The sequence below is a fragment of the Poeciliopsis prolifica genome, unplaced genomic scaffold (genome assembly GCF_027474105.1).
Source record: "Poeciliopsis prolifica strain line A6 unplaced genomic scaffold, Auburn_PproV2 SCAFFOLD036, whole genome shotgun sequence".
NCBI classification, from domain to species: Eukaryota; Metazoa; Chordata; class Actinopteri; order Cyprinodontiformes; family Poeciliidae; genus Poeciliopsis; species Poeciliopsis prolifica.
In genome coordinates, this window is record NW_026562411.1 from 3593619 (window position 1) to 3618183 (window position 24565).

Consider the following 24565-nt stretch of genomic DNA (forward strand, 5'->3'; position numbering starts at 1 on the left):
AAAACTGAACATGTATACCATTACAAATAGAAGGTTTGGATGGGGATACAGCTCTCAAACAGTCCTACCTTGATTACACTTGGAGCACTAGGAGCACTTGTTGGCTCTCTGCATTTGAAGAGCCTGGAGGTGCTGCTGGCTGGTCCGATACCAGCTCCATTTTCAGCCATGACGCGGAACTCGTACTCATTGCCCTCGGTCAGGTGGGTGACACGGTGCCTTAGCTCTGTTATGGGCCTCTTGGAAGACACCCTTACCCAACGAAGGCTCTTCTTCTCTCTCCTTTCCAGAATGTAATGTTTGATCTCATTACCTCCATCTGATCTTGGCCTGGTCCAGCACATAGTGATGCTATCTCCAGTTATGTGAGTTGCATCTGGTGTACCTGGAGCATCTGGCACAGCTAAGAGGAAAGCACAGCAAAACTGTAAGTTGAAAAAAATGCTTCTTTGGATCAGGTGGAAAATTTGAGGTTTTACTTCCAGACATAGAAATAATCTTCAAAGGTTTACTTACTGTATTGCATGCGTGCAATAACTGCATCCGAATCCAGTGGTTTGCCGACCCCAAATTTGTTAACTGCAGAGATTCTGAACTGGTACTCATTTCCCTTGATGAGGTTCGTGACATTATATGAGCAAGCTTCACATTTGGATGTAACCAAAGCCCAAGAAATTCTGGATGTTTCCCGTTTTTCCACTACATAGTGGGTGATTGCAGCACAGCCATCATTCTCTGGTGGGTTCCACCATACAGTGCACTTTTCAGCTGTGATGCCGGTAAAGCGGATGGGACCGTCAACAGGTCCAGGAGTATCTGTGTAAACACAGGGGTTCAGAGGTCTTAGTGTGAAAAACTATCTAATTTCTTTCTAATTAACTCATTGGCCACTTTTAGAGATCTGATAGTGAAACAAAAATGTATTGGTTTACCAACCTTGCACCCTGACATTAACATCTGCTTTCCTAGAGCCAGAGCTATTTTTGGCTTCCACAGTATAAATTCCACGGTGGTTCCTGTCTGCATCACGAATAAACAGACTGCTGGTGCCAATGCCAGTGGTTATCTCAATGTCAATCATTGTTCGCTTATCAATTTCTTTGCCGTCCTTGTACCACAAAACCTGAGGAACTGGGCGCCCAGTGATGGTACAATTGAGCTTAACATTTTCTCCAGCCTTCAGAGTGACCACCTGGTCAGGAGACCACTCAATTTCAGGAGTAACTGATGACAAAAACATTAAAACCAAAATTAATGTCAGCTTATTTGTGATAAATTGGTAAATTAAATGATCAATTTCTAAAGAAAAAACACATACTGCTCTCGTCCTTGGTCATGATATATCCAGAAGAGTTAGATGGTGGGCTGACTGTACCGACAGCATTTCTTGCAATCACTCTGAACTCATATCTGTCTCCAGGGGACAGACCAGTCACAGTGAACTGGGTATCACTTATATCAATAAAGTTGCATCGGAGCCATTTTGCTCTGCCTTGGCGCCTTTCTACATTATAAGCCACAATTTTGCTTCCACCGTCTCTCTTTGGAACTTCCCATTGCAGGGTGACTGAATCTCTAGTTGTATCAATGCAGACAGGATTGCCAGGTGGGTCTGGGGAAAGTGAGAACAAACCCGTTAATGTGTAATATTCGGGTTTAATTAAATCCGTATTGTTCATCCTTCTAAAAAACATTTTTCCAGTTAAATTGTCACATTCACAGTTTTTAAACAAAATAACATTAAACTTACCAACAGGGGATATGGCAAGAGCATGTTTGCTCTGCTCGCTGACAGGGCTTAGTCCAGCATTGTTTTCAGCATAAACTCTGAAAGAGTACTCCAGACCTTCCATGAGACCAATGATCCTGTACTCTTTGCTGGAAATGATTGTGGAATTCACCTTCTGCCATAAGAGGCTGTTCCTGTCCTTCTTCTCAACATGATAGCCCAATATAGGAGAACCGCCATCAAAGCCTGGGGCATCCCACTTAATGGTCATACCATCACTGGTGACGTTGAAGGCAACTGGCTTTCCTGGTGGACCTGGAGGTTTGTACTGGTGCTGAGCAATAACATCTGAGGAGCAGAGTGGTTCGCTGACTCCATACTTGTTCTCGGCACGGACTCTGAATTGGTATTGAGCTCCCTTGACTAGATTAGGAATCTTGAAGCTGGTCCTTACAACACTTGAACAGACCATTTTCCAGTTGGCCTGGGAGGTTTCACGTTTCTCCACGCTGTAGCATGTAATCTCACCACCGCCATCCTCCTTTGGCTCATCCCAGGAAATGATGATACTCTGAGCCTTTATCTCATCAAAGCGAACAGGACCAACAGGAGCTGTGGGTGGTCCAAGAGTGATCACATTGATGTCAAAGTAGTTTTTGACCACTCTGTTGTCAAGAACTAAAGTGTACTGGCCAGCATTCTCCTTCTTGGCTCCTCTAATTGTGACTGCAGTCTTGTTGTCAGTGGTTCTAAAGCGAATCTTCTCACTCTCCTTTAGTGGAAGGTTATCCTTCATCCAGCTGATTGCAGGTCTTGGTTTTCCCTTAAATGGTAGCTCAATGTGGATGTTTTGCCCAATACGAACAGCTAGCTCTCCATTTGGATAATCACTGAGACTGGCTTCTGGAGGAATAATAAAATCTATCACTGGGATTGGACCAATCAGAGAGAAATCACTTCTTCCTTTCTCATTTTTGGCAAACACTCTGAAATCCATGATGGCATTCTCCCTGAGTCCAGTCACCTCACATGTGCAACGTTTGCATGTTGCACCTAAACTCCAGTTGACTTCATCCTGGCTTCTCTTTTCAACTATGTACTCTGTGATGTGACTGCCTCCATCATGGTCTGGCCGGGTCCACTGTAGTGTAACAGAGGTTTTTGTAGAGTCCAACATCACCAGGTTTTTGACAGCTCCAGGAGTCTCTGTTGCTCTGACCGCTTCAGTGGACTCACAGAAGTCACCCACACCAAACTCATTTTCAGCTGACACACGAAAGAAGTAAGCAATATCCTCTTCCAGGTCAGTCACCTTGTAAGATGTGTTGGGACATTCTGCACTGATCACCTGGTAGGCCTTCATGGTTGAGGCTTTCTTCTCAACAATGTAATTTGTGACAGGCGAGCCACCATCAACAAGAGGAGCCTCCCAGCTTAGGGTCAGCTTTCCTCTAGTTACGTTCTTTATTATTAGCTTCTGGCAGGATGATGGACTATCTAGAACCCTGAGGGAAACGGTGATTATCTTGGGTTCACCTACACCATTCTCTATTTCCAGCAAGTACTTTCCACAGTCATCACGAGTGACCTTTGGAATAAGGAGTGTGGTGGATCTCTCAGTGCTGTTGATGGTGAAGCGATTGTCACCAGCCATGTTACGATCACCACGTCGCCAGGTGACATTGGGAGCTGGTCGTCCCTTCAATGGGATAAACACTTCAACATCGCGGCCAGCTTTAGCTGTGTATTGAGTTGTCATAGGAACATCTAAGTCCAAATCAGCCTCCTCTGTTAAAAAGACAAAAAAAATAATAGTACCAATAAATAAAAGAAATTATAAACCACCAGGGGAAAAGAAAATGTCCAGATTTTATGACTTTTTTAAGTCAAAATAATTTTCAATATTTTTTTCTCAATTATAAATAAAATCCAAACCTAATATGTCTTTGGCTTGCACAGGCTGGTACATCTTGATGTCCTCTCCTTTGCCCTTGCTGTTCACAGCAGATACTCTGAAAAAGTAGTAAGTAGCAGGTTTCAAGTGGGGCACCACATACTCGCAACCCTTAACCTGTGGGTTGGTGATGACCCATTCTTTCTCTCCTGCATTCATCTGTTCCAGTAAGTAGTGTGTAATTTCACTGCCACCATCATAGACAGGCTTCTCCCAGCCAAGAGTGATGGAAGTCTTGGTGGAGTCGACCACACGGAGCTTTGAAGGTTCACCAGGCAGATCTAGGGAGGCCAAATAAGGTGAACATTTTTAGTAGCTGCATATAAACCCACCTCAGGTTATAAAGGTTAACATTCAGAAACAACATGAAATCTTCTGGCATACCAATGGGGTCATAGGCTCTGTAAAGATCAGAGGCTTCAGAGTAGTTTCCTGCCCCAGCTTTGTTTACTGCACAAACTCTGAACTGGTACTCATTGTTTTCTGTTAAGTTGCTGACTTTCTGTCTGGTGTCTCTGATTGTTCCTTTCACCACCTGGAAAAAACAGTGGATAATGTTATAGATAATAAAAATATCCATATAGTTTATCTTTTTATAAGCATGAAATTAGTAAATAATCTATAAACTAACCTTGAACCACTGAAGACTCTTCTTCTCTCTTTTCTCAAGGTAATAACCATCAATATCACTGCCTCCATCTAGAGCAGGTCTTTCCCAGATCACAGTCATTGTGGACTTAGTAATCATAGTGACTTTAGGCTTGGATGGTTCACTTGGAGGAACTGTATAAAATGAAAACACACAGCTCACATAAGACTGTTTAGACTATTATACTGTGTTAAATGAGTAAAAATGTGCTGTGTTCTGCTACCGAATGGGTTCTTTGCAATAATGGGCTCAGATTCCAGAGGGTCTCCAATGCCATATTTATTGACTCCACGGACTCTGAAGATGTACTCATTACCCTGGATGAGTCTGGGCACATTCACGATGCAGTCTACGAGTTTCTCAGACACAATAGACCACATGACTCTGCTGGTCTCTCTCTTCTCTACGATGTAATGAGTTACCATGGCACCGCCCTCATCGGCAGGTGGAGACCACATGATGGTGATGTTGTCAGCCATCACTTTCTTAAACTGAATTTCGCCAGCAGGAGGTCCTGGCTTGTCTGATAAAGGAACAAATATACACAAAACATTAGGTGTACATTATGTCTTTCAATGCAAATGTGTTGTCGTAACATTATCATGTGAATACCTTGAATAAGCAGCCTGACAATTGCACATGAAGATCCCAGGGAGTTCTTCACTTTGACCTCATACGTCCCTGAGTTCAGACGAGTAGTGTCCCTCAGGAATATACTGGTGGACTCAAACATGTGTTTGAAAGTGAGCTGAGCAGTAGGTTTGAGCTCTCTTCCATCCTTAAACCACTCAATTGTGGGGGTAGGTTTGGCTGTGATATTGAATTTAAGTTCCACATCTGAGCCAGCGCTGTATTTGACCTCATTAAGGTACTCCTGGGGAATTTCAATTTCTGGGGCACCTGATAGAAACAAATATGTGTTTGTTGAATTTCTGAGGTAGCTAGCTATCATGCATAACAAGAGCACAGTGACAATTTGTACAGATAATCATAAGCTTAACAGGGGGAAAAAAACACAAAAAAATAGTAAAAATAACCAATAGATTATATTGTATTTAACTGAAACAACTATAAGTAAATCCAGGATCAAAAATAATTCCTACCATAAGTGTCCACACAGGTGGCTGGTCCAGCTGTCATAGATGGGTTGCTTACTGAACCAACAGCATTCTTGGCCATGACCCTGAATTCATAGGTTTCATTCTGGGTAAGTCCAGCCACAGTGAAATGTGTGTCCGAGATATTGGTGAGGTTAGCTTTGGACCACTTAGGACTAACACCTTCTCTCTTCTCAATAACATAACCAGTAACAGGGGATCCACCATCATAGTTGGGTTTCTCCCACGCAAGGCTGATGGAGTTTTTGGTGATGTCACTGATTCTTAGGTTGATGGGTGGCTCTGCAGAAATGTCCAGAGAAGGTTAATTAACAGACTTTCACCATAATTTGATTATGTTTATCTTTAAAAATGTTTCACTTTGAACTCACCACAAGCATCTATAGCCAACACAGCATCTGAAGCCTTACTGAAAACACTGAGGCCAGCAGCATTTTCCGCTGCCACCTTAAACTCATAAATAAGTCCAGCATTAATGTTGGTGACCTTATAGTGTGTAGAACGGATCACGGTTTTGTTAACCAGCTGCCACATGATGCTGTTCCTATCTTTCATCTGGAGATGATAGCCAAACACATGGCTGCCTCCATCTGACTTGGGCTCCTTCCAGGCTAATGCGATGCTTTCCCTGGTTACAGCAGTAACTTCTGGAGTTGATGGAGCATCTGGAATAGCTGGTAGATAAAAATCAAAGTTACAAGGTTTGTGCTTGTTCATTATTAAACTTGGAGGATTACATGTTACATTGTAATGATAGCTAAATAAACCACTTACTGTATGGTAGGCTGACTGTGACTGCTGGAGAGTCAATATGTTCACTAATTCCATATTTGTTCTCAGCCCTGATTCTGAACTGATACTCCAAGCCAGTGGTAAGTTTCATAACCTTTATGGTGCAACGAGCCACAGCAGATGAGACGTCAATCCAGTTTGCTGTAGTTGTTTCTCTCTTCTGGATGATATAGTTAGTGATAGGGCTACCACCATCATATGCAGGTGGGAGCCAGCTGAGGCTTGCACTGTCTTCTGTGACATCAAACAGTTCTACAGGTCCAAGGGGAACACTTGGACGGTCCAGAATCACAATATTGACAAAGGACTTGGTGGTTCCACTGGAGTTGGAGGCAGTTATATCATAGCGCCCCGAGTCTCCAGCAATGCTTTCACGCAAGATGATTTTGATGCTGTCAGGAGTGACTTCAGAATTGAACCTCATTGTTGACTTCAGTACTACATTATCTTTGGAAAGAGTGACTTTGGGCAGGGGTCTGCCAGTCAGAGGAATTTCACACTTCAGAGTTGAGCCAGCTCTAACGTACACAGTATTGTGGGGGAAGTCCTTCATGTTGATTTCGGGAGATTCTAGAGAAACATGAAGATCACAGGTTTTACAATGTTTTTTGATTTTTGACTAGACTGTATCAGAACAAGTACAAGTATAGAAAACAAGTTAGACCCGAAATTATTTTCTTCAGGGTCACAGTAGTGAAATTGAATATGTATGTATTTTGTAACTTACCCAGCTGGTCTTTGACCATAACAGGAGTGAACATTTCCTTAACATCACTATATCCAGCAAGGTTCTCAGCTTTGACCCTGAAGTAGTATTCAGCTTTCTCCCTTAGGCCAGACACAGTAAAGTGGATAAACTTGGTGACGCCACATTTAACCCACTTCTCCTGACCCTTCTCCAGTGCTTCAACCAGATATCCAGTAATTCTGCTGCCTCCATCATGTTCAGGTTTAGCCCATGCCAATGACACACTCTCCTTAGTGACATCAGTTACTCCAAGCTTTGGTGGTGGGCTTGGTTTTTCTGGAAAAAAGAGGACATAATTTGTTTCATTGACAAAGCTCATATTTTCTTGTGTGTAAATTTATTTTGTGCAAACGACAGATAACATAACATGAATGTTTTTACCTGTGATCTTGGTTCCCTCTTTGGTCTCAGCTGGAACACCAACACCATAGTCATTCTCGCCTGTCACTCTGAAATAGTAAACTTCTCCTTCCTTAAGGTTTGACACCTTATAAGTCAGTCTGTGGCATGTATCAGTCAACCTAGTCCAACCTTTTTTGCTTGCCTCTCGGAAATCAACAAGATAATTCTTTACTGGTCCTCCTCCTTCATTCTCTGGAGTGTCCCAAGTTACAGTAGCAGATGACTTAGTGACTTCCTTGACTTCCACATATGCTGGAGGTCCAGGTGAGTCAAGAACTCTAACATTGAGTGTCAGTGAGGAGGTTCCAGCAATGCTAGACAAAGTGACAGTGTATTTTCCAGAGTCATTGCGTGTTGCTTTCTCTAAGGTGATTGAGGTGAAGGTGTCTGTGGTGTCAATGATGGCACGTACTCTAAGATCAATATCAGGCTTTGTCCAGCTCACAGTGGGAATAGGCTTGCCTCTGAAGGGTACTCTCATTGTAAATGAGCTGCCATCTTTCACAATAAGAGTCTTCCTCATTTCATTGCTTATTTCAAAGACAGGCTCTTCTTCTTTTTCTTTCGCAGTCTGTTTGTCTGATTCAGGACTAGGCTCACTTGCTCCAATCTTGTTAATGGATCTGACAACAAATACATATTCAGCTCCAGGAGTCAGTCCCACCACTGTAAACTCTGTATTCTTGGTGTTCTGGACTCCAACGAACCATTCATCATCTAATGACTTTCTGTATTCTACTCGGTAACCAGTTACAGGTGCTCCACCATCAAACAGTGGTTTATTCCATGCTAGTGTTACTGTGGTCTTTGTTGAGTCAATGATCCTGGGCTTAGCAGGAGGTGAGGGAAGGAACTGTGGGTCTTCAGCCTTGGTGAGTGGGCAAGGGGTGCTAGGTGCACTAAGTCCAGCAGCATTCTCTGCAAACACTCTGTACTCATATTCACTTCCCTCACGAAGATTGGAAGCTTTGACTCTTAGGTCATAGACAGGCTTCTTATTGACACGGCACCAGCGGAGACCAGTCTTCTCTCGCTTTTCAATTACATAGCCAGAAATACTGCTGCCACCATCAAAAACTGGTCTTTCCCAACAGATTGTCATGGCCTCACTAGTGACTGAGGTGACCTGGACATTAGTGGGGGCTGCAGCTACCGTGAATGGATCCAAAGCTTTTACTGCCTCACTCTCCAGAGGCTCACCATCTCCATATTTGTTAACTCCTCTGACCCTGAAAATGTACTCATTTCCTTTGAGCAGCTTAGTAACTTTGCAGGTAGTTGCCTTCATGTCACCATAAACAAGAGTCCAAGCAAGGCGGCTTGTCTCACGTTTCTCCACTATATAGTACATGATTTCAGCTCCTCCATTCTCTTGAGGTGGACCCCATGTTATAGTGCACTTCTCTGCTGTAAGACCAGACACTGCCAAAGGTCCTGAAGCTGGTCCAGGCCTGTCCAGAACCTTACAGTTGATAGCTACAGACCTGGTTCCAGCTACATTGTGCAAAGTCAAAACATACTGTCCAGAATCCCTCCTGATAGCATCTCTGACAATTAGAGTAGTGGTAAAATTTGTGGAAGTGATTTCACACCTGGCCTTGGCCTCAATATCTTTTCCATCTTTAGTCCATGAAACCACTGGGATTGGACGACCTGTAATTTCAGCATCAATTCTAATTATCTCTCCAGCCTTAATAACAACTAATTGCCTGAATTTATCCTCTAAGGTGATGGAAGGAGGGTCTACATCGTCTTTGATGGTGACAGGACCAGTGCATTCTGAAGGGGCACTCAACATTTCTGCAGAATTCTTTGCAATAACATGGAAGTCATATTGTGCATCTTCTGTAAGACCTGTGACATCAAAGTAAGTCTCCTGTAGATTGGCGAAGTTACACTTTAGCCAGCGACCATTAGGGAGCTCTTTTTGCTCCACTATGTATCCAACAATTTTCACTCCACCATCATATTCAGGTGGATCCCAGAAGAGAGAAACTGAGTTTCTGGTGATATTTGTGACTTTAAGGTTATGTGGTGATTCACATGGGTCCCTGGCTGCAACTGGTTCACAAGATTTAGTACATGGACCAATGCCAGCAATATTCTCTGCATAGACTCTAAACTGGTATGAGAGGCCTTCTTCAATGCCTGTCATCTTAAATTGATTTTCAGTCAGCAGACCTCTACTGACTTTGGTCCACAAAATGCTGCTTTGGTCTTTGGATTCAACATGATAACCAATGACAGGGCTTCCACCATCACTGGAAGGTCTTCCCCAGACTACAAGCATGCCAGTCTTGGTAGCATGGGCAACATGAAGATTGGTTGGAGGACCAGGAGGCTCAAACGGATATTGTGCAACAACAGGAGCAGAATCAATCGCAGAACTCTTGCCATAGCGGTTTTCAGCTGCAATGCGGAACTGGTACTCTGTGCCCTGAGTGAGACGGGAAACCTTTATGGATGTCCTGGCTACTGTAGCTGAGACAATTTGCCATGTGGTAGAAGTAGTGTCTCTCTTCTCCACAACATAGTTGTTAATCTGGCACCCACCATCATAGGTTGGAGCATCCCAGGACAGAGAGATGAAGTCAGCACTCACCTCATCCACCCTAATGTTGCTGGGTGGGCCTGGTTTATCCAGAATTATTACTAAAATTTCAGCTGTCTTTGTGCCAATTGAATTAGTCAAAGTGATCTCATATTTTCCAATATCATCTTTGGTGGCATCTTTGATTATGATCTTTGATGAGGTCTTTGAATTCAGAACATTTACTCTAGTAGTTTGCTTTAGTGCACTGCCATCCTTCTTCCAGGACACCTCGGGTTGAGGTCTGCCTTTGAAAGGAACATCAATTTTCAAGTCATCTCCTGCTTTTACACTGTATGTGTGGAAAAGCAAGTTGATGGTGGGCTCCATTGTGATATCTTTTACTAACACAGGCATAGCCAGAGGTTTGGGATCACTCCTACCCTTATCATTCACAGCAATTACTCTGAAGGAGTATTCCTCACCAGTAGTAAGTCCCTCAATAGTAGCTTCTAGTCCTTTGGCATCACTGCACACTGTCCATTTTTCATCTCCCTTAGGCTGCATCTCCACTGTGTAGCTTGTAATTTTGCTGCCACCATCATGATCTGGTTTTTCCCATGAAAGGGTGACAGTGTGACGAGTCACATCAACCACAGTTATTTTACCAGGGGGCAAAGGTGCTTCTGAAACTTTGACTTGATCTGTTGTAGCTGACAGACCAACTCCTAGCTCATTTACAGCCAACACACGGAAAAAATATCTACCTCCCTCCTGCAGGTCAGAAATAATGTATGAGTTCCTTACACAATTGGTGCTAACACTGGTGAAAGCCATTCGCTTCTGCTCTCTCTTCTCCACAATATAGTGTGATATCTTTGCTCCACCATCAATCAGAGGAGGCTCCCAGGAAAGAGAGACAGAATGTCTCTTTACATCCTTGACTTGTAGGTTTGTTGGAGCACTGGGTGAATCCAAAACTCTAACGTTGATAAAAGCTGATTTAGAGCCACTAAGGTTCTCAAGGGTTAGTACATATTTGCCAGTGTCAAATCTGTCAACATTTTCAATCACAAGCATTGTGTAAGAGCTTGTGACTTCAATCTGAGCACGCTCATTTAGAGTGCCATCAGCCTTTGACCACTTGACTTCAGGCTCTGGTTTTCCTCTGATAGTTACAAAAAGACGTAGTGTTGCAGTGGCACGAACATTGACCATCTTTCTCAGGTCAGCATCTAGTTCAATTTCAGGAGCCTGCAACTTCTCAGCTGCAATCACAGACCCTGGGAGGTCCACATGATCTCCTACTCCCTCACAGTTCATAGCACATATGCGGAAATTGTATTCTGCATTCTCCTTTAACTTCTTTACAGTGTAGTGAGTGTCTTGGACACCAGTATGAGGTGTGCAAACAATCCATTCATCATCTAATGCCTCCTTCACTTCAACAACATATCCAGTAATATGTGCTCCACCATCATAGATAGGTCTTGACCAGGAAAGGGAGACTGTCGTACTGGAATGGTCAGTGACTTTGGGGTTATTTGGAGGTCCTGGTGGATAAGTGGCATCGCATGCTTTGATGTACTGTGTCGGTGTGCTAGGCTTTCCAACACCTGCAGCATTTTCAGCTGAGACCCGGAATTCATAGGAATGGCCCTCTGTGAGACCAGCACACCTAAATCTCAAGTCAGTCAGTCTCTTCTTGTTGCACTTGGTCCACCTGACACCATCCTTGTCACGTTTTTCTAGTACATATCCTTCAATCTCAGCTCCTCCATTATTCTCTGGCCTCTCCCAAGTAAGTACAATGAAATCCCTAGTAATAGCACTGGCTTCAGGAGTGGAGGGTGCACTGGGAGTGGTGAATGGATTACGGGCAACAACAGGCTCAGATTCTAAAGGTTCACCAACTCCATATTTATTCACAGCAGTAACTCTGAAGATGTATTCATTTCCAGGGAGCAGTTTTGTAACTTTATAGCTGATTGCCTGGATCTTTGGCTCAACCATGGTCCATGACAAACGACTGGTTTCCCTCTTTTCAATGATATAGTGAGAGATGCTAGCTCCACCATCATGTGAAGGATGGCTCCAGTGCAGATAACATTTTTCAGCTGTCACTCCTTTCACTTCTAATGGTCCATCTGGAGGACCAGGTCTGTCCAAAACCTTTACATTAACTGGGATCATTTTGACTCCACCCACATTAACAAGCTTGAGAACAAAGTGGCCACCATCAACTCGTATGCAGTCTTTAACTGTCAGGATGGTGCGGGTTAGTGTGGTCTTGATTTCCATTCTTGGGGTAGTTTTGTCAATTTCCTTTCCATCCTTTAACCATGTGACCTCAGGCAGAGGCTTACCAGTGTAATCAGCATCAATGATAAATGTCTCATCAGCATGAACAACTGTGAGATCTTTGAACTTAGGATCCATGGTGGCATCTGGAGCCTCAATTTCATCTTTAGCTGTTATTTCTCCGGTGCTTTCAGATGGGCTACTAGAAATACCGGCAGAATTCCTAGCAATGATTCTAAACTCATAAACACAATCCTCAGTGAGACCAGTGAGAGTGTATTGGGTATCAATAATGTTGGTGAAGGTTGCTTTCATCCAGCGTTTATCTGGGTGCTTCCTCCTCTCAATCAAATACCCAGTGATTGCACTGCCTCCATTGTACTGGGGTCTGGTCCACTGAAGTGTGATATGGTTTCTGGTGATTTCAATAGCCTCAGGAGTGCCTGGTGGGTCACATGGATCCCTGGCTACTGTGCTCTCTGAGACCTTGCTAGCTGGGCTGAGGCCAGCCATGTTCTCAGCATAAACCCTAAATTCATACTCTATACCCTCTTCCAATTCTGTGGTTTTAAATCGTGCATCTGGAATAAGAAGCTTGTTTAATTTGGCCCATAAAAGGCTGTTCTTCTCCTTTCTCTCCAGGTGATAGCCTAGAATTGGACTACCCCCATTGTTGGTGGGGGGTTTCCATTCAACAACCATGCTCTCTTTGGTTGCAGATGTAATAACTGGTATTCCAGGGGCAGCAGGCTCACTGAATGGATACTTGGCAACCACAGCAGGAGAGACAATAGCTGAACTCTTTCCATATCTATTCTCAGCTGAAACTCTAAATTGATATTCAGTGCCAGTCTTCAAATTGCTGACTTTTATGGTTGTCCTGGCTATTGTAGCAGAAACAATTTGCCATACAGTAGTAGTGGTGTCTCTCTTCTCTACGATGTAGTTGTTGATCTGACAACCTCCAGTATACTCTGGTGGTTCCCAGGACAGATTAACAAAATTAGAACTCACTTCATCAATCTTCACAGGGCCTGTAGGAGGTCCAGGTTTGTCAAGAATGATAACAGTAATCTCCTCTGTAGCTGTTCCAATGCTGCTGGTTGCTGTAATGGTGTACTTGCCAGAATCTTCCTTATTGGCATCTTTGATTACCAACTTTGTAGATGATGGTGTGCTTGATACATTTATTCTAGTCGTCTCTTTAAGAAGTTGTCCTTCCTTTTTCCATTCAACCTTTGGAACAGGACGTCCAAGAACTGAAATCTCAATTTTCAGATCCTCGCCTTGTTGTAAGCTGTAGGTATTGAATCTCATCTTGAATCCAGGCTCAACAGTAACATCTTTAGCAGTAACTGCTGCAGCCAGAGCCCTTGGGTCACTCTTTCCTTTTTCATTGAAGGCTGATATTCTGAAAAGGTACTCATGTCCTGCACTTAGACCGGTAACAGTACCCTCACAGGTCTTAGTTGTGGTAGCCACAACCCATTCTTCTGACCCCACAGGCTGCATCTCAATGTAGTATCCAATGATCCTGCTGCCTCCATCATGGACTGGTTTTTCCCAGGAGAGCGAGGCTGTGGTTTTTGTGACTTCAGTCAAATTAACTTTACCCACAGGTAAAGGTGGCTCAGATGTTTTAACAGATTCTTTTGTTTCAACGGGCTGTCCAATACCAAATTCATTTTCTGCTAAGACTCTAAAGTAATAAATTGTTCCCTCAGTAAGACCTGTGATACGGTAACTTGTCTTTGTACATTTGTTGTCTACATTAGAGTACACCTTCCTGGTTGACTCACGCTTCTCAACCAAGTAATTCTTTATTCTTGAGCCACCGTCAATTACAGGGGGTTCCCAAGTCAAAGTGACACTCTCCCTCTTTATGTCTTTAACTTTAAGATTTAATGGAGCCCCTGGGGTGTCCAGAACTTTAACGGAGACAAAAGCTGATTTGCTACCAGCACTGTTTGCTACGTTGAGGATGTATTTTCCAGCATCATATTTATCACAAATGTCAATAGAAAGCTGTGTGAAATGTTCAGCAGTCTCAATCTGTGCTTTACTGGGCAGCTCACCATCCTCTTTAGCCCAGCTTACGTCAGGAGTGGGACGACCCTCAAAAGGAACGCAGATTCTCATTGAGCCTCCTGCACGAACCACTATTCCCTTCCTGAGCTCTGAATCCAAAATGATCTCCGGGGGGTCAATTTTATCTACAGGGATCACAACTCCCAGAATTTCTGTGGGCTCACCAACACCAATTTTATTCATGGCACAGACACGCACCTTGTATTCTTGATGTTCTGTCAGGTTTTTGATGGTAAACTTGGTAAGATTCACTCCAGTTGGTGGTGTGCAAATAGTCCATTCCTCTTCTTCTGCCTTGGTTATTTCAACAGCATATCCTTGAATTTCACAACCCCCATCATATATAGGCCTGTGCCAAGCTAAGCTGATGGAGTCTTTTGTTGTGTCAACTACGTGGGCATTAGTGGGAATGCCTGGTTCAAAAGTAGGGTCACAGGCTTTGAGATAGGGTGTAGGTGGGCTTGGCTGGCCCACTCCAGCTGCATTTTCAGCAGATACCCTGAACTCATAATCATGGTCTTCAGTGAGACCTGTTACTCTAAAACGCAAATCAGTCACTCTGCGTTTATTGCACTTGGTCCATCTCACTCCAGCTCTGTCTCTCTTTTCAATAATGTAACCAGCAATGTCACTTCCTCCTGTAGACTGTGGGCGGTTCCAGCAAACAGTCATTGAATCCCTAGTAATGTTAGTGATTTCTAGTTCACGAGGTGAACCAGGAGGAACAAATGGATTTCTCATGATAACTGGCTCAGATTCCAGAGGTTCCCCTACTCCATACTTGTTGACAGCCAAAACTCTGAAGATGTACTCATTACCTTTCAATAGTTTGGTAACCTTGAACATTGTAGCTCCACAATCACTGGAGACCACAGTCCAAGCCAACCGGCTAGTTTCTCTCTTTTGAATGACGTAGTGAGAAATGCTAGCTCCTCCGTCATGCCTGGGTGGCAGCCATGACAGTGAGCATTTCTCCTCAGTAACATTACTGACTGTGAGGGGTCCCTCAGATGGACCTGGTCTATCAAGAACCTTCACAGTGAATGGGACGGTCTTAGTTCCTGCAACATTTGTCAGAACCAAAGTGTACTGTCCACCATCCACTCTGATGGAGTCCTTTACGACAAGTAATGCTTTAAAATCAGTGTTTTTGATTTCAGCTCTTGCAGAGTTTTCAACTTCAACACTCCCTTTGAACCACTGGGCTGTTGGGATGGGCTTTCCTTCTACACTAGCCTCCAGACTGAAAGTTTCTCCAGCATTAAGGACAATTGTCTGATTGTATATTGGATCAGTTTCACACTTGGGTGGCTCAACTTCATCCTTAGCTGTTATGGATCCTGTGCTCTCAGAGGGTTTGCTGACAGCACCAGCGGCATTCCTTGCAATCACTCTGAAGTCATATTTACTGTCTTCTGTAAGGCCAGTAACTGTAAATTCATTTTCAATAATGTTTGTGAAACTAGCTTTCATCCATTTTCCCTCTGGAAGGTCACGTTTCTCTATTAAATAGCCAGTTACAATGCTTCCACCATCATATTGTGGGGGTGTCCATCTCAGCATCACAGAGTGTCTGGTTACAATTACAGCCTCTGGACGGCCAGGAGGATCACATGGGTCACGCGCTACATAAACTTCTGAGACTTTGCTGCATTTTCCAATGCCAACTATATTCTCAGCATATACCCTATACTCATACTCAATGCCTTCCTCAAGAGGAGTAGACTTGAATTTACAATCTTGAATTAGCATTTTGTTGATCTTTGTCCACAGGATACTATTCTTCTCTTTCCTCTCCAAATGATAACCCAAAATGGCACTGCCTCCATCAGATGGAGGTCTATGCCACTCGACCAACATGTAATCTTTAGTGTAGGAGGAAACAAATGGTGTTCCTGGTGGTCCAGGTTCTTGGAATGGATATTGTGCTACAACAGGCACTGAATCAATTGCGTAACTCTTTCCATATCTGTTTTCAGCAAAGATTCTAAACTGGTATTCACCACCAGTCTTGAGATTGGCAACCTTTAACGTTGTTCTAGCCACAGTGGCAGACACAACAACCCAATTAGTTGTAGTTGTGTCTCTCTTTTCCACTACGTAATTGGAAATTGGACAGCCACCTGTGTATGAGGGAGGTTCCCAATTAAGAGTGACACTGTCAGCACTAACATCATCAATCTTGATTGGACCTGTTGGTGGTCCTGGTTTATCCAGGGTGATAACTTCAATAGTGGCATCCTTGGAACCGAAAGCATTCGCAATAGTGACAGTGTACATACCACCATCCTCTCTGGTGGCATCCTTTATGGTTAGAGTGCTGTGATGTGCTGAATCACTGACATTAACTCTGGTGGTCTGCTTAAGTGCCACTCCATCCTTAATCCAGGTAATAGTTGGTTTTGGATGACCAGCAACTGGAACCTCTATCTTGAGGTCATTTCCCACCTGAACACTGTAGGAACTTGATTTGGGTCTCACAGAAGGCTCAATGATTAGGTCCTTGGCTACAACTGATTGAGCCAGTTGTCTTGGGTCACTTTTACCTTTCTCATTTACAGCAACAACTCTGAACTGATATTCCTCTCCCTTCAGAAGGTTGCTCACTACTGTCTCAAGGCCTTTTACACTAGCACACACAGTCCATGCCTCACTGTCCTTAGGAGCCATTTCAATTTCATAATAACTGATCCTACTTCCACCATCATGTTCAGATTTCTCCCACCTTAGAGTAACAGTACTGTTGGTGACGTCAAGAACAGTAACCTTACCGGGTGGCTGAGGCTTCTCAGATATTTTAATTGGCTCCATAGTTTTAGCTTGGAGACCCACACCATATTCATTCTCAGCCAAGACCCTAAAGAAGAAGATTCCACCCTCTGGAAGAGGTTCAACTTTCCATGACATCTTGTTACATGTTGTAATGGTAGTATAAACTTTTCTTGTGCTTTCACGCTTCTCAACAATATAGTGCTTAATCTTTGAACCACCATCCAGAAGTGGAGGTTCCCATGAGAGAGTGACAGAGTTCTTAGTAATCTCTTTGACTGTTAAGTTAGTTGGTGGACTAGGAGAATCCAGGACTCTAACACTGATGAACACTGATTTAACTCCACTGGCATTCTCTGCAGTCAGTGTGTACTTGCCACTATCAAATCGGTCAACATTCTCAATGGTAAGTGAAGCATAGCTTCCTGTGTTATCAATTTGGGCAGTCTCTTTAATCTCACCTTCAACCTTTCCCCATTTCAATTCAGGAGCTGGCCGCCCTTTCACAGGTACAAACAACCTGAGTGTGCAAGCTGATCTGATGTTGATCATTTTTCTCATATCAGCATCTAATTCAAGGTCAGGGGCCTCAAGCGTCTCTTCAAGAAGGATTTTACCAGGCACATCAGCATGTTCACCAATACCAATTTTGTTAATTGCACAAACTCTAAACTGGTACTCATGCTTTTCCAAAAGCTTTTTCACTGTGAATTTAGTGTCTGCTATTCCAGTGGGTGGAGTGCACATAAACCACTCATCAGCTGCTACATCATATGCTTCAACAATGTAAGCCTTGATCTCACTTCCACCATCATATATGGGCTTACCCCATGTAAGAGATACAGTAGACCTAGAGGTGTCTACTACCTTGGGGTTGTTGGGTGGGCCTGGTTCAAAAACAGGATCCAGTGCTTTGTAGTATAGTGTTGGTGTGCTAGGTGTACCAATTCCAGCAGCATTCTCAGCAGCCACTCGGAATTCATAGCTATGGTTTTCTATGAGTCCTGTCACTCTGAAACGCAACTCTGTCACACTGCGCTTGTTGCACCTTGTCCATCTCACACCATCCTTATCACGTTTCTCAATGACATAGCCCTGAATGGAATTGCCACCATCATTGTTTGGTCTCTCCCAGGTTATCACCATAGAGTCCTTAGTAATTGAAGAAACATCTATGTCAGTTGGTGGACTTGGTGCGACAAATGGATTTTTGGCAATCATTGCCTCAGATTCCAAAGGCTCGCCAATACCATATTTGTTGACAGGGATCACTCTGAAGATGTATTCATTACCAGGTAGAAGTTTGGTGATTTTTAGATTTAGGGTCTGAACCTTTTGCTCAACTACAGTCCATACCAGCCTGCTGGTTTCCCTTCTCTCAACAATATAATGGGAGATATCACTACCTCCATCTTGCAAGGGAGGTTTCCAGGAAATTGAGCATTTCTCACTGGTGACACCATAAATAGAAATAGGGCCCTCAGGTGGACCTGGTCTATCCAATACCTTGACATTAATGTTAATAACTTTTTCTCCACCAACATTCTTTACCACTAATGTGTATTGTCCTCCATCAACACGAATAGCTTCTTTAACAATTAAACAAGCTGAAAAATCGGTATTATGGATTTCTAAACGAGCTGCTTCTGCAATCTCAGTGCCTTCTTTCAGCCAGTGTACAGTGGGTACAGGCTTACCAAAAATAGCAGCCTGAAGTTTAAATGTCTCTCCGGCATTTACAAGCACAACCTGGGAGTATTTAGCTTCCAGGTCAATTTTTGGTGGGTCAATTTCATCCTTGGCAGTGATGGATCCAGAAGAATCAGATGGTTGGCTAAAGACACCAGCTGCATTTTTGGCAATGACACGGAATTCATAGGTTTGATCCTCAGTAAGTCCTGTGACAACAAATTCAGTTTCAATAATGTTGGCAAAACTGGCCTTCATCCAACGCCCACTTGCCTCCTTTTTCTCAACAACATAACCAGTGATTTTGATGCCACCATCAAATTCAGGCTTGGCCCATCTCAGTGTCACTTGGCTTCTTGTTACAATGACAGCCTCTGGTTTTCCGGGTCTGTCACAAGGATCCCTGGCTACTTGGATTTCACTCACCTTGCTAGGTTTGCTGAGGCCAACAATATTCTCAGCATACACTCTAAACTCATATTCAATGCCCTCTTCAAGTCCAACCACTTTATATCTGGTCTCTGGGATTATCTGCTTATTTTGTTTCACCCAGAGAATGCTGTTTCTTTCTTTAAGTTCTAAGTGGTACCCCAGAATTTTGCTTCCACCGTCATTGCTGGGATTCTCCCACACAACAGTCATGGTCTCTCTGGTGGCCGACTTTACCACAACAGATCGCGGGGAACTGGGCACCTCAAATGGATACTGAGCAACAATGCTATCAGAAATGAGAAAAGATGACTTGCCATATCTATTTTCTGCAGCAATTCTAAATTGATACTCTGAACCAGTCTTCAGACGAGCCGCTTTGATGGTTGTTCTAGCTACAGTAGCAGAAACAATCTGCCAGTTTGTAGTTGAGGTATCTCTCTTCTCTACAATGTAATTGTTGATTGAGCACCCTCCATCATATTGCGGTGGATCCCAAGACAAGACAACACTGTCTGCTGTGACCTCATCCAGCTTGATCGGGCCAGTAGGAGGACCAGGTTTGTCCAAGACAACAACACTGATATCTGTTGTAGCCTCCCCAGCTGTATTGTTTAGTTTTATAGTATATTTTCCCACATCGTCTCTGCAAGCCTCCTTAATGATAAGAAGAAGGTTTTTGTCTGTGGCCTCAGCATTAACTCTTGTTGTTTCTTTGAGAATGACATCATCCTTCAGCCAAGTTGCTGTAGCCTTAGGACAGGCAACATATGGTACATCAATCTTAAGATCATCACCTGCCAGCACACTGAATGTGCTGAAAATCAGTTTGAAAGCTGGTGGTATGACTAAATCTTTAGCCACCACAGGTACATTGAGAGGCCGGGGGTCACTAACACCCTTTTCATTGAATGCAGAAATTCTGAACATATACTCCTCTCCATGTGTAAGTCCAGTTACGTGGGCCTCGTTTGTCTTTACCACCATCACTTGTGTCCATTTCTCACTTCCTTTACATTGCATCTCAACATTATAGCCTGCAATTCTGCTTCCTCCATCATGGTCTGGTTTTTCCCAAGTTAGTGTGACACTTGTTCCAGTAACTTCACGAAGAGATACCTTGCCTGGTGGCAGAGGCTTTTCTGATGCCTTAATTGATTCAATGGTTTCAACTGGGAGACCAATACCAAATTCGTTTTCAGCGACTATTCTAAAGAAGTACAATTTTCCTTCTTCCAGGTCTCCCACTTTCCAACTAGACTTATGGCAGCTGGCACATACGGTTGAGTAGGCTTTTCTGGTCGACTCGCGCTTCTCCACAATGTAGCTGCGGACCCTGGAGCCCCCATCTATGAGAGGTGGATCCCAAACCAGGGAAACTGAATCTCTTGTGACCTCCTTAACGATGAGATTCTGAGGTGGTCCAGGAGTATCTAGTACTCTGACATTAACAAAAGCTGTTTTACTTCCTGAGGCATTCTCTACTGTCACCAAGTATTTACCTCCATCAAACCTGTCAACATTGTCTATCTGAAGAGTTGTGAATGATGGGGTAATTTCAATGTTGGCCTTGTCCAGGGATTCTCCATGCTCTCTTGACCATTTAACTTCTGGTGCTGGCCTTCCTTTGATAGGGACAAAAAGTCTAAGTGTGCTACAGGCTCTGATGGAAACAACTTTACGTAGCTCTGCTCCAAGTTCAATTTCAGGTGGAATTAATCTGTCTTCAGCCTTAGGGGTTCCAGGTACAGGAGCAGGTTCTCCCACCCCTTCAGAATTTGTTGCACAGATGTTGATTTTATACTCCTGGTTTTCTTTCAGACTAGTAATGGTAAAAGATGTGGCTGTCCATCCTTTCTTAGGAGTATGAATTGTCCACTCATCCTCCTCAGGCAGGCAAGTCTCTACAATGTAACCAGTGATTTCAGAACCACCATCATAAACAGGTTTATTCCAAGCGACAGTAATGGATGATTTAGAGGTGTCAAGCACTCTTGGGTTTCCGGGAGGTCCAGGCTGAAAGATTGTGTCAACGGCCTTGTAGAATGGACTAGAAGGACTAGGCTGACTGAGACCAGCATTATTTTCAGCAAAAACTCTAAATTCATACTCGTGACCTTGTGTGAGACCAGAGACCTTGAATCGCAAATCTGTCACAGTTCTCTTGTTACATTTCACCCATCGTAGACCTGTCTTATCTCTTCTTTCAATTATGTATGTATTAATTCTACTGCCTCCATCATGTTCAGGACGGTCCCAGCAGACAACCATTGAGTCTTTAGTGATAGTTGTGACTTCAGGCTGTGTTGGTGGATCACTGGGACCATATGGGTTGACACAAGTGACTGGCTCTGATTCAAGGGGTTCACCTATGCCATACTTATTGACAGCCATTACTCTGAAAATATACTCATTTCCTTTAAGAAGCTTTGTGACCTTAAACCTGTTTGCTTGAAGGTCTGTGGCCACATTTGTCCATGCCAACCTACTGGTCTCACGCCTCTGTATGATGAAGTATTCAATTTTGGCACCACCATCATGTGTTGGATGCAGCCAGTTAAGCACACATTTTTCTGCAGCAACATCTGTAACTGAAAGGGAATCTGGTGGTCCAGGTCTGTCGAGTACTTTAACATTAAAAGTGAACTTTGCAAATCCACCAGGATTGCTTGCAGTCAAGGTAAAAGCACCACCATCTCTCCTTAAAGAATCTTTGCTGATTAAGGTTGTGTGGAAGTCAGATGTCTTAATTTCTATTTTAGCTGTGTCCTCCAGCTCCTTTCCTTCCTTGGTCCATATTAGAGAAGGAATTGGCCTGCCGGTTACACTGGCTTCCAACTTGAATGGTTCTCCTGCCATTACTATAACATTACTGCTATATGATGAATCAATATCAAGCCTGGGTTCTTCAATGTCATCTCTGCATGTGATGGCTTCTGATGGCTGTGATGGAGCACTAACAGCACCAGCTGAGTTTCGAGCAAGCACACGGAACTCATAGGTTGCATCTTCAGTCAGACCACTGACTGTGAACATGGTTTCTAGAATATTGTTGAAATTTGTTTTAAGCCAGCGTCCATTAGGCATCTTCTTCCTCTCCACTGTGTATCCCGTAATAGAAAATCCTCCGTCACCTTCTGGTTTGGTCCATGACAATGTCACCTCATGTCTGGTGATATTCAATGCCACAGGCCGACCTGGTGGGTCAACTGGGTCCAAAGCATACATAGCCTCACAGGGTTTGCTAGGTTTGCTGAGACCAGCCATGTTTTCAGCAATGACACGGTGTTCATATGCAATGCCATCAACAAGGCCTGATGATTTAAAGATGTTTCCAACAACAAGAGCTTTGCTGATCCTCTGCCACAGGATACTGTTTTTCTCTTTTCTGTCCACATGATACCCAAGAATAGGACTGCCTCCATCAGAAGATGGCTCATTCCAACTAAGAGTCATTGAATCTTTGTTGAAAGCTGTAACTACAGGAATGCCAGGCTGGCCAGGCACATCAAATGGATAGGCAGCTAACACTGATTCAGACAGAACACATGGTCCAACGCCATATCTGTTCTGAGCCTTGATACGGAACTGATACTGGGTTCCAGTATTGAGTCGTGCTGCTTTGAATGTGGTGCGAATAACTGTAGCTGCCAACTCCACCCATGAAGTACCTGTAGTCTCACGCATCTCAACAATATAATTGTTTATAGGAACACCTCCATCATTCTCTGGTGGTTCCCAGGACATAATAACATAATCACACGAGACCTCATCCAGCTTGACAGGACCAGTAGGAGGACCTGGAATGTCATGGACCAGGATTGTGATGGTTTCTGTCAGTGTGCCCAGAATATTCTTTCCAGTCATGGAATACTGGCCTTCATCAGTTCTTTTGATCTCACTGATGTTTAGGATTGTTGATGTTGCTGTGGTTTCAGTATTGATTCTTTGTGTTTCCTTAAGTGCCATGTCTCCTTTCTTCCATGACACAACAGGCCTGGGTTTTCCCAGCACTGGAATCTCCACCTTAACACGGTCCCCTGATTTGGCAATTACGGTTTTCTGGTAGATTCCTCTCAGGTCAAAAGATGGAGCAGAAGTTTGTTCTTTAATCACAGCTGGCCGGCTCTCACGAGGATCACTCCTGCCTGATGCATTGACAGCCATTATACGGAAGGTGTATTCAGCACCCTCAATCAGATCTGTCACAGTATAATCTAGAGCCTTAATGGTGGTTATGTGGACCCATTGATCAGTGTCTTTCTTTTGAGCCTCAATGACATATCCTGTAATCAAGCTTCCACCATCATGAAGAGGCTTGGTCCATGCAAGGCTTGCGCTGTCATTGGTTAAATCAGTAACATACAAGTTATCTGGTGCAGAGGGCGCCTGAGATACTCTTATGGGCTCAGGGGTTTCAGCAGGTTCACCTACACCAAGGTCATTTTCAGCAGAAACACGGAAGTAGTAATAAGCTCCCTCCTCAAGGTCTTGAAATTTAAAAGAACATTTTTGCCATGTGGTGCTAAGCACTGTGTAAGCCTTCTTTGTAGCATTTCTCTTTTCAATGATATAGTTATGAATCTTGGACCCTCCATCAATAATAGGGATTTCCCACTGGAGAGTTATGCTGTTTTTAGTGATCTCTCTTGGTTTAAGGTTGACTGGAGGTCCAGGTGTGTCCAGAACTTTCACGTTGACAAACCCTGACTTGTTACCAGCAACATTCTCCAAAGAGAGATGGTATTTTCCTGCATCGTACCTAGTGCAGTCAGGAATAACCAGTAGAGTGTAGGACTCTGTTGTATCAATATGCGCACGTGCTTTCAGGTTGGTATTTTCTTTGCTCCAAGTGACTTCAGGAACAGGACGGCCCTTGATAGGAACAAATAGACGAATTGAAGCACGGCATCTGACAACCAGAGTTTTCCTGAGCTCTGCATCCAACTCAAAGTCTGGCATTGTTTCCTGGTAAACGAGTTCAGTCACTTTCTCGACTTCTGCAGGCTCACCGACTCCCTCAGAGTTTATGGCACTAACTCTGAAGTGGTATTTGCCTCCTTTTTGAAGTTTACCAATGACATATTCAGTAACTTTAATTGGATATTGTGTCTCTGTCTCCCAATCATCATGACCCTCCTTTTTATACTCAACAATATAACCTTCAACTTCAAGACCACCATCATAATGAGGACGGCCCCAAGCAAAGACTGCTGTAGTTTTTGTGGTGTCTGTAATTCTAGGATTGGAGGGAGGACCAGGTGGATCTGAAAAAAGTAAAAAAAAAAAAAAAAAAGGTTAGTAAAGTTAATTAAAGTATTTTCAGAAGGAATTTTAAATTCTTACATAAATTCTTTGATAATGCTA

At 43.5% G+C, this 24565-nt stretch overlaps 1 protein-coding gene across 6 annotated transcripts in view; it reads right to left on the reverse strand.

Annotated features, from left to right (window-relative positions):
* The window catches only part of ttn.2 (titin, tandem duplicate 2), a 202484-nt gene that overhangs the window by 21777 nt on the left and 156142 nt on the right, over positions 1 to 24565 (reverse strand). For all 6 annotated transcript variants that reach the window (XM_055052995.1, XM_055052994.1, XM_055052996.1 and 3 more), the window contains 15 exons: positions 7372 to 24465; positions 6970 to 7266; positions 6225 to 6812; positions 5822 to 6124; positions 5436 to 5732; positions 4945 to 5232; positions 4556 to 4855; positions 4315 to 4466; positions 4068 to 4218; positions 3665 to 3964; positions 1751 to 3517; positions 1319 to 1612; positions 937 to 1224; positions 517 to 816; positions 69 to 403 (listed from right to left, as the gene is read on the reverse strand). In XM_055052995.1, coding sequence (XP_054908970.1) covers positions 69 to 403; positions 517 to 816; positions 937 to 1224; positions 1319 to 1612; positions 1751 to 3517; positions 3665 to 3964; positions 4068 to 4218; positions 4315 to 4466; positions 4556 to 4855; positions 4945 to 5232; positions 5436 to 5732; positions 5822 to 6124; positions 6225 to 6812; positions 6970 to 7266; positions 7372 to 24465 — 22754 coding nt within the window. The remainder of the gene's footprint in view (positions 1 to 68; positions 404 to 516; positions 817 to 936; positions 1225 to 1318; positions 1613 to 1750; positions 3518 to 3664; positions 3965 to 4067; positions 4219 to 4314; positions 4467 to 4555; positions 4856 to 4944; positions 5233 to 5435; positions 5733 to 5821; positions 6125 to 6224; positions 6813 to 6969; positions 7267 to 7371; positions 24466 to 24565) is intronic.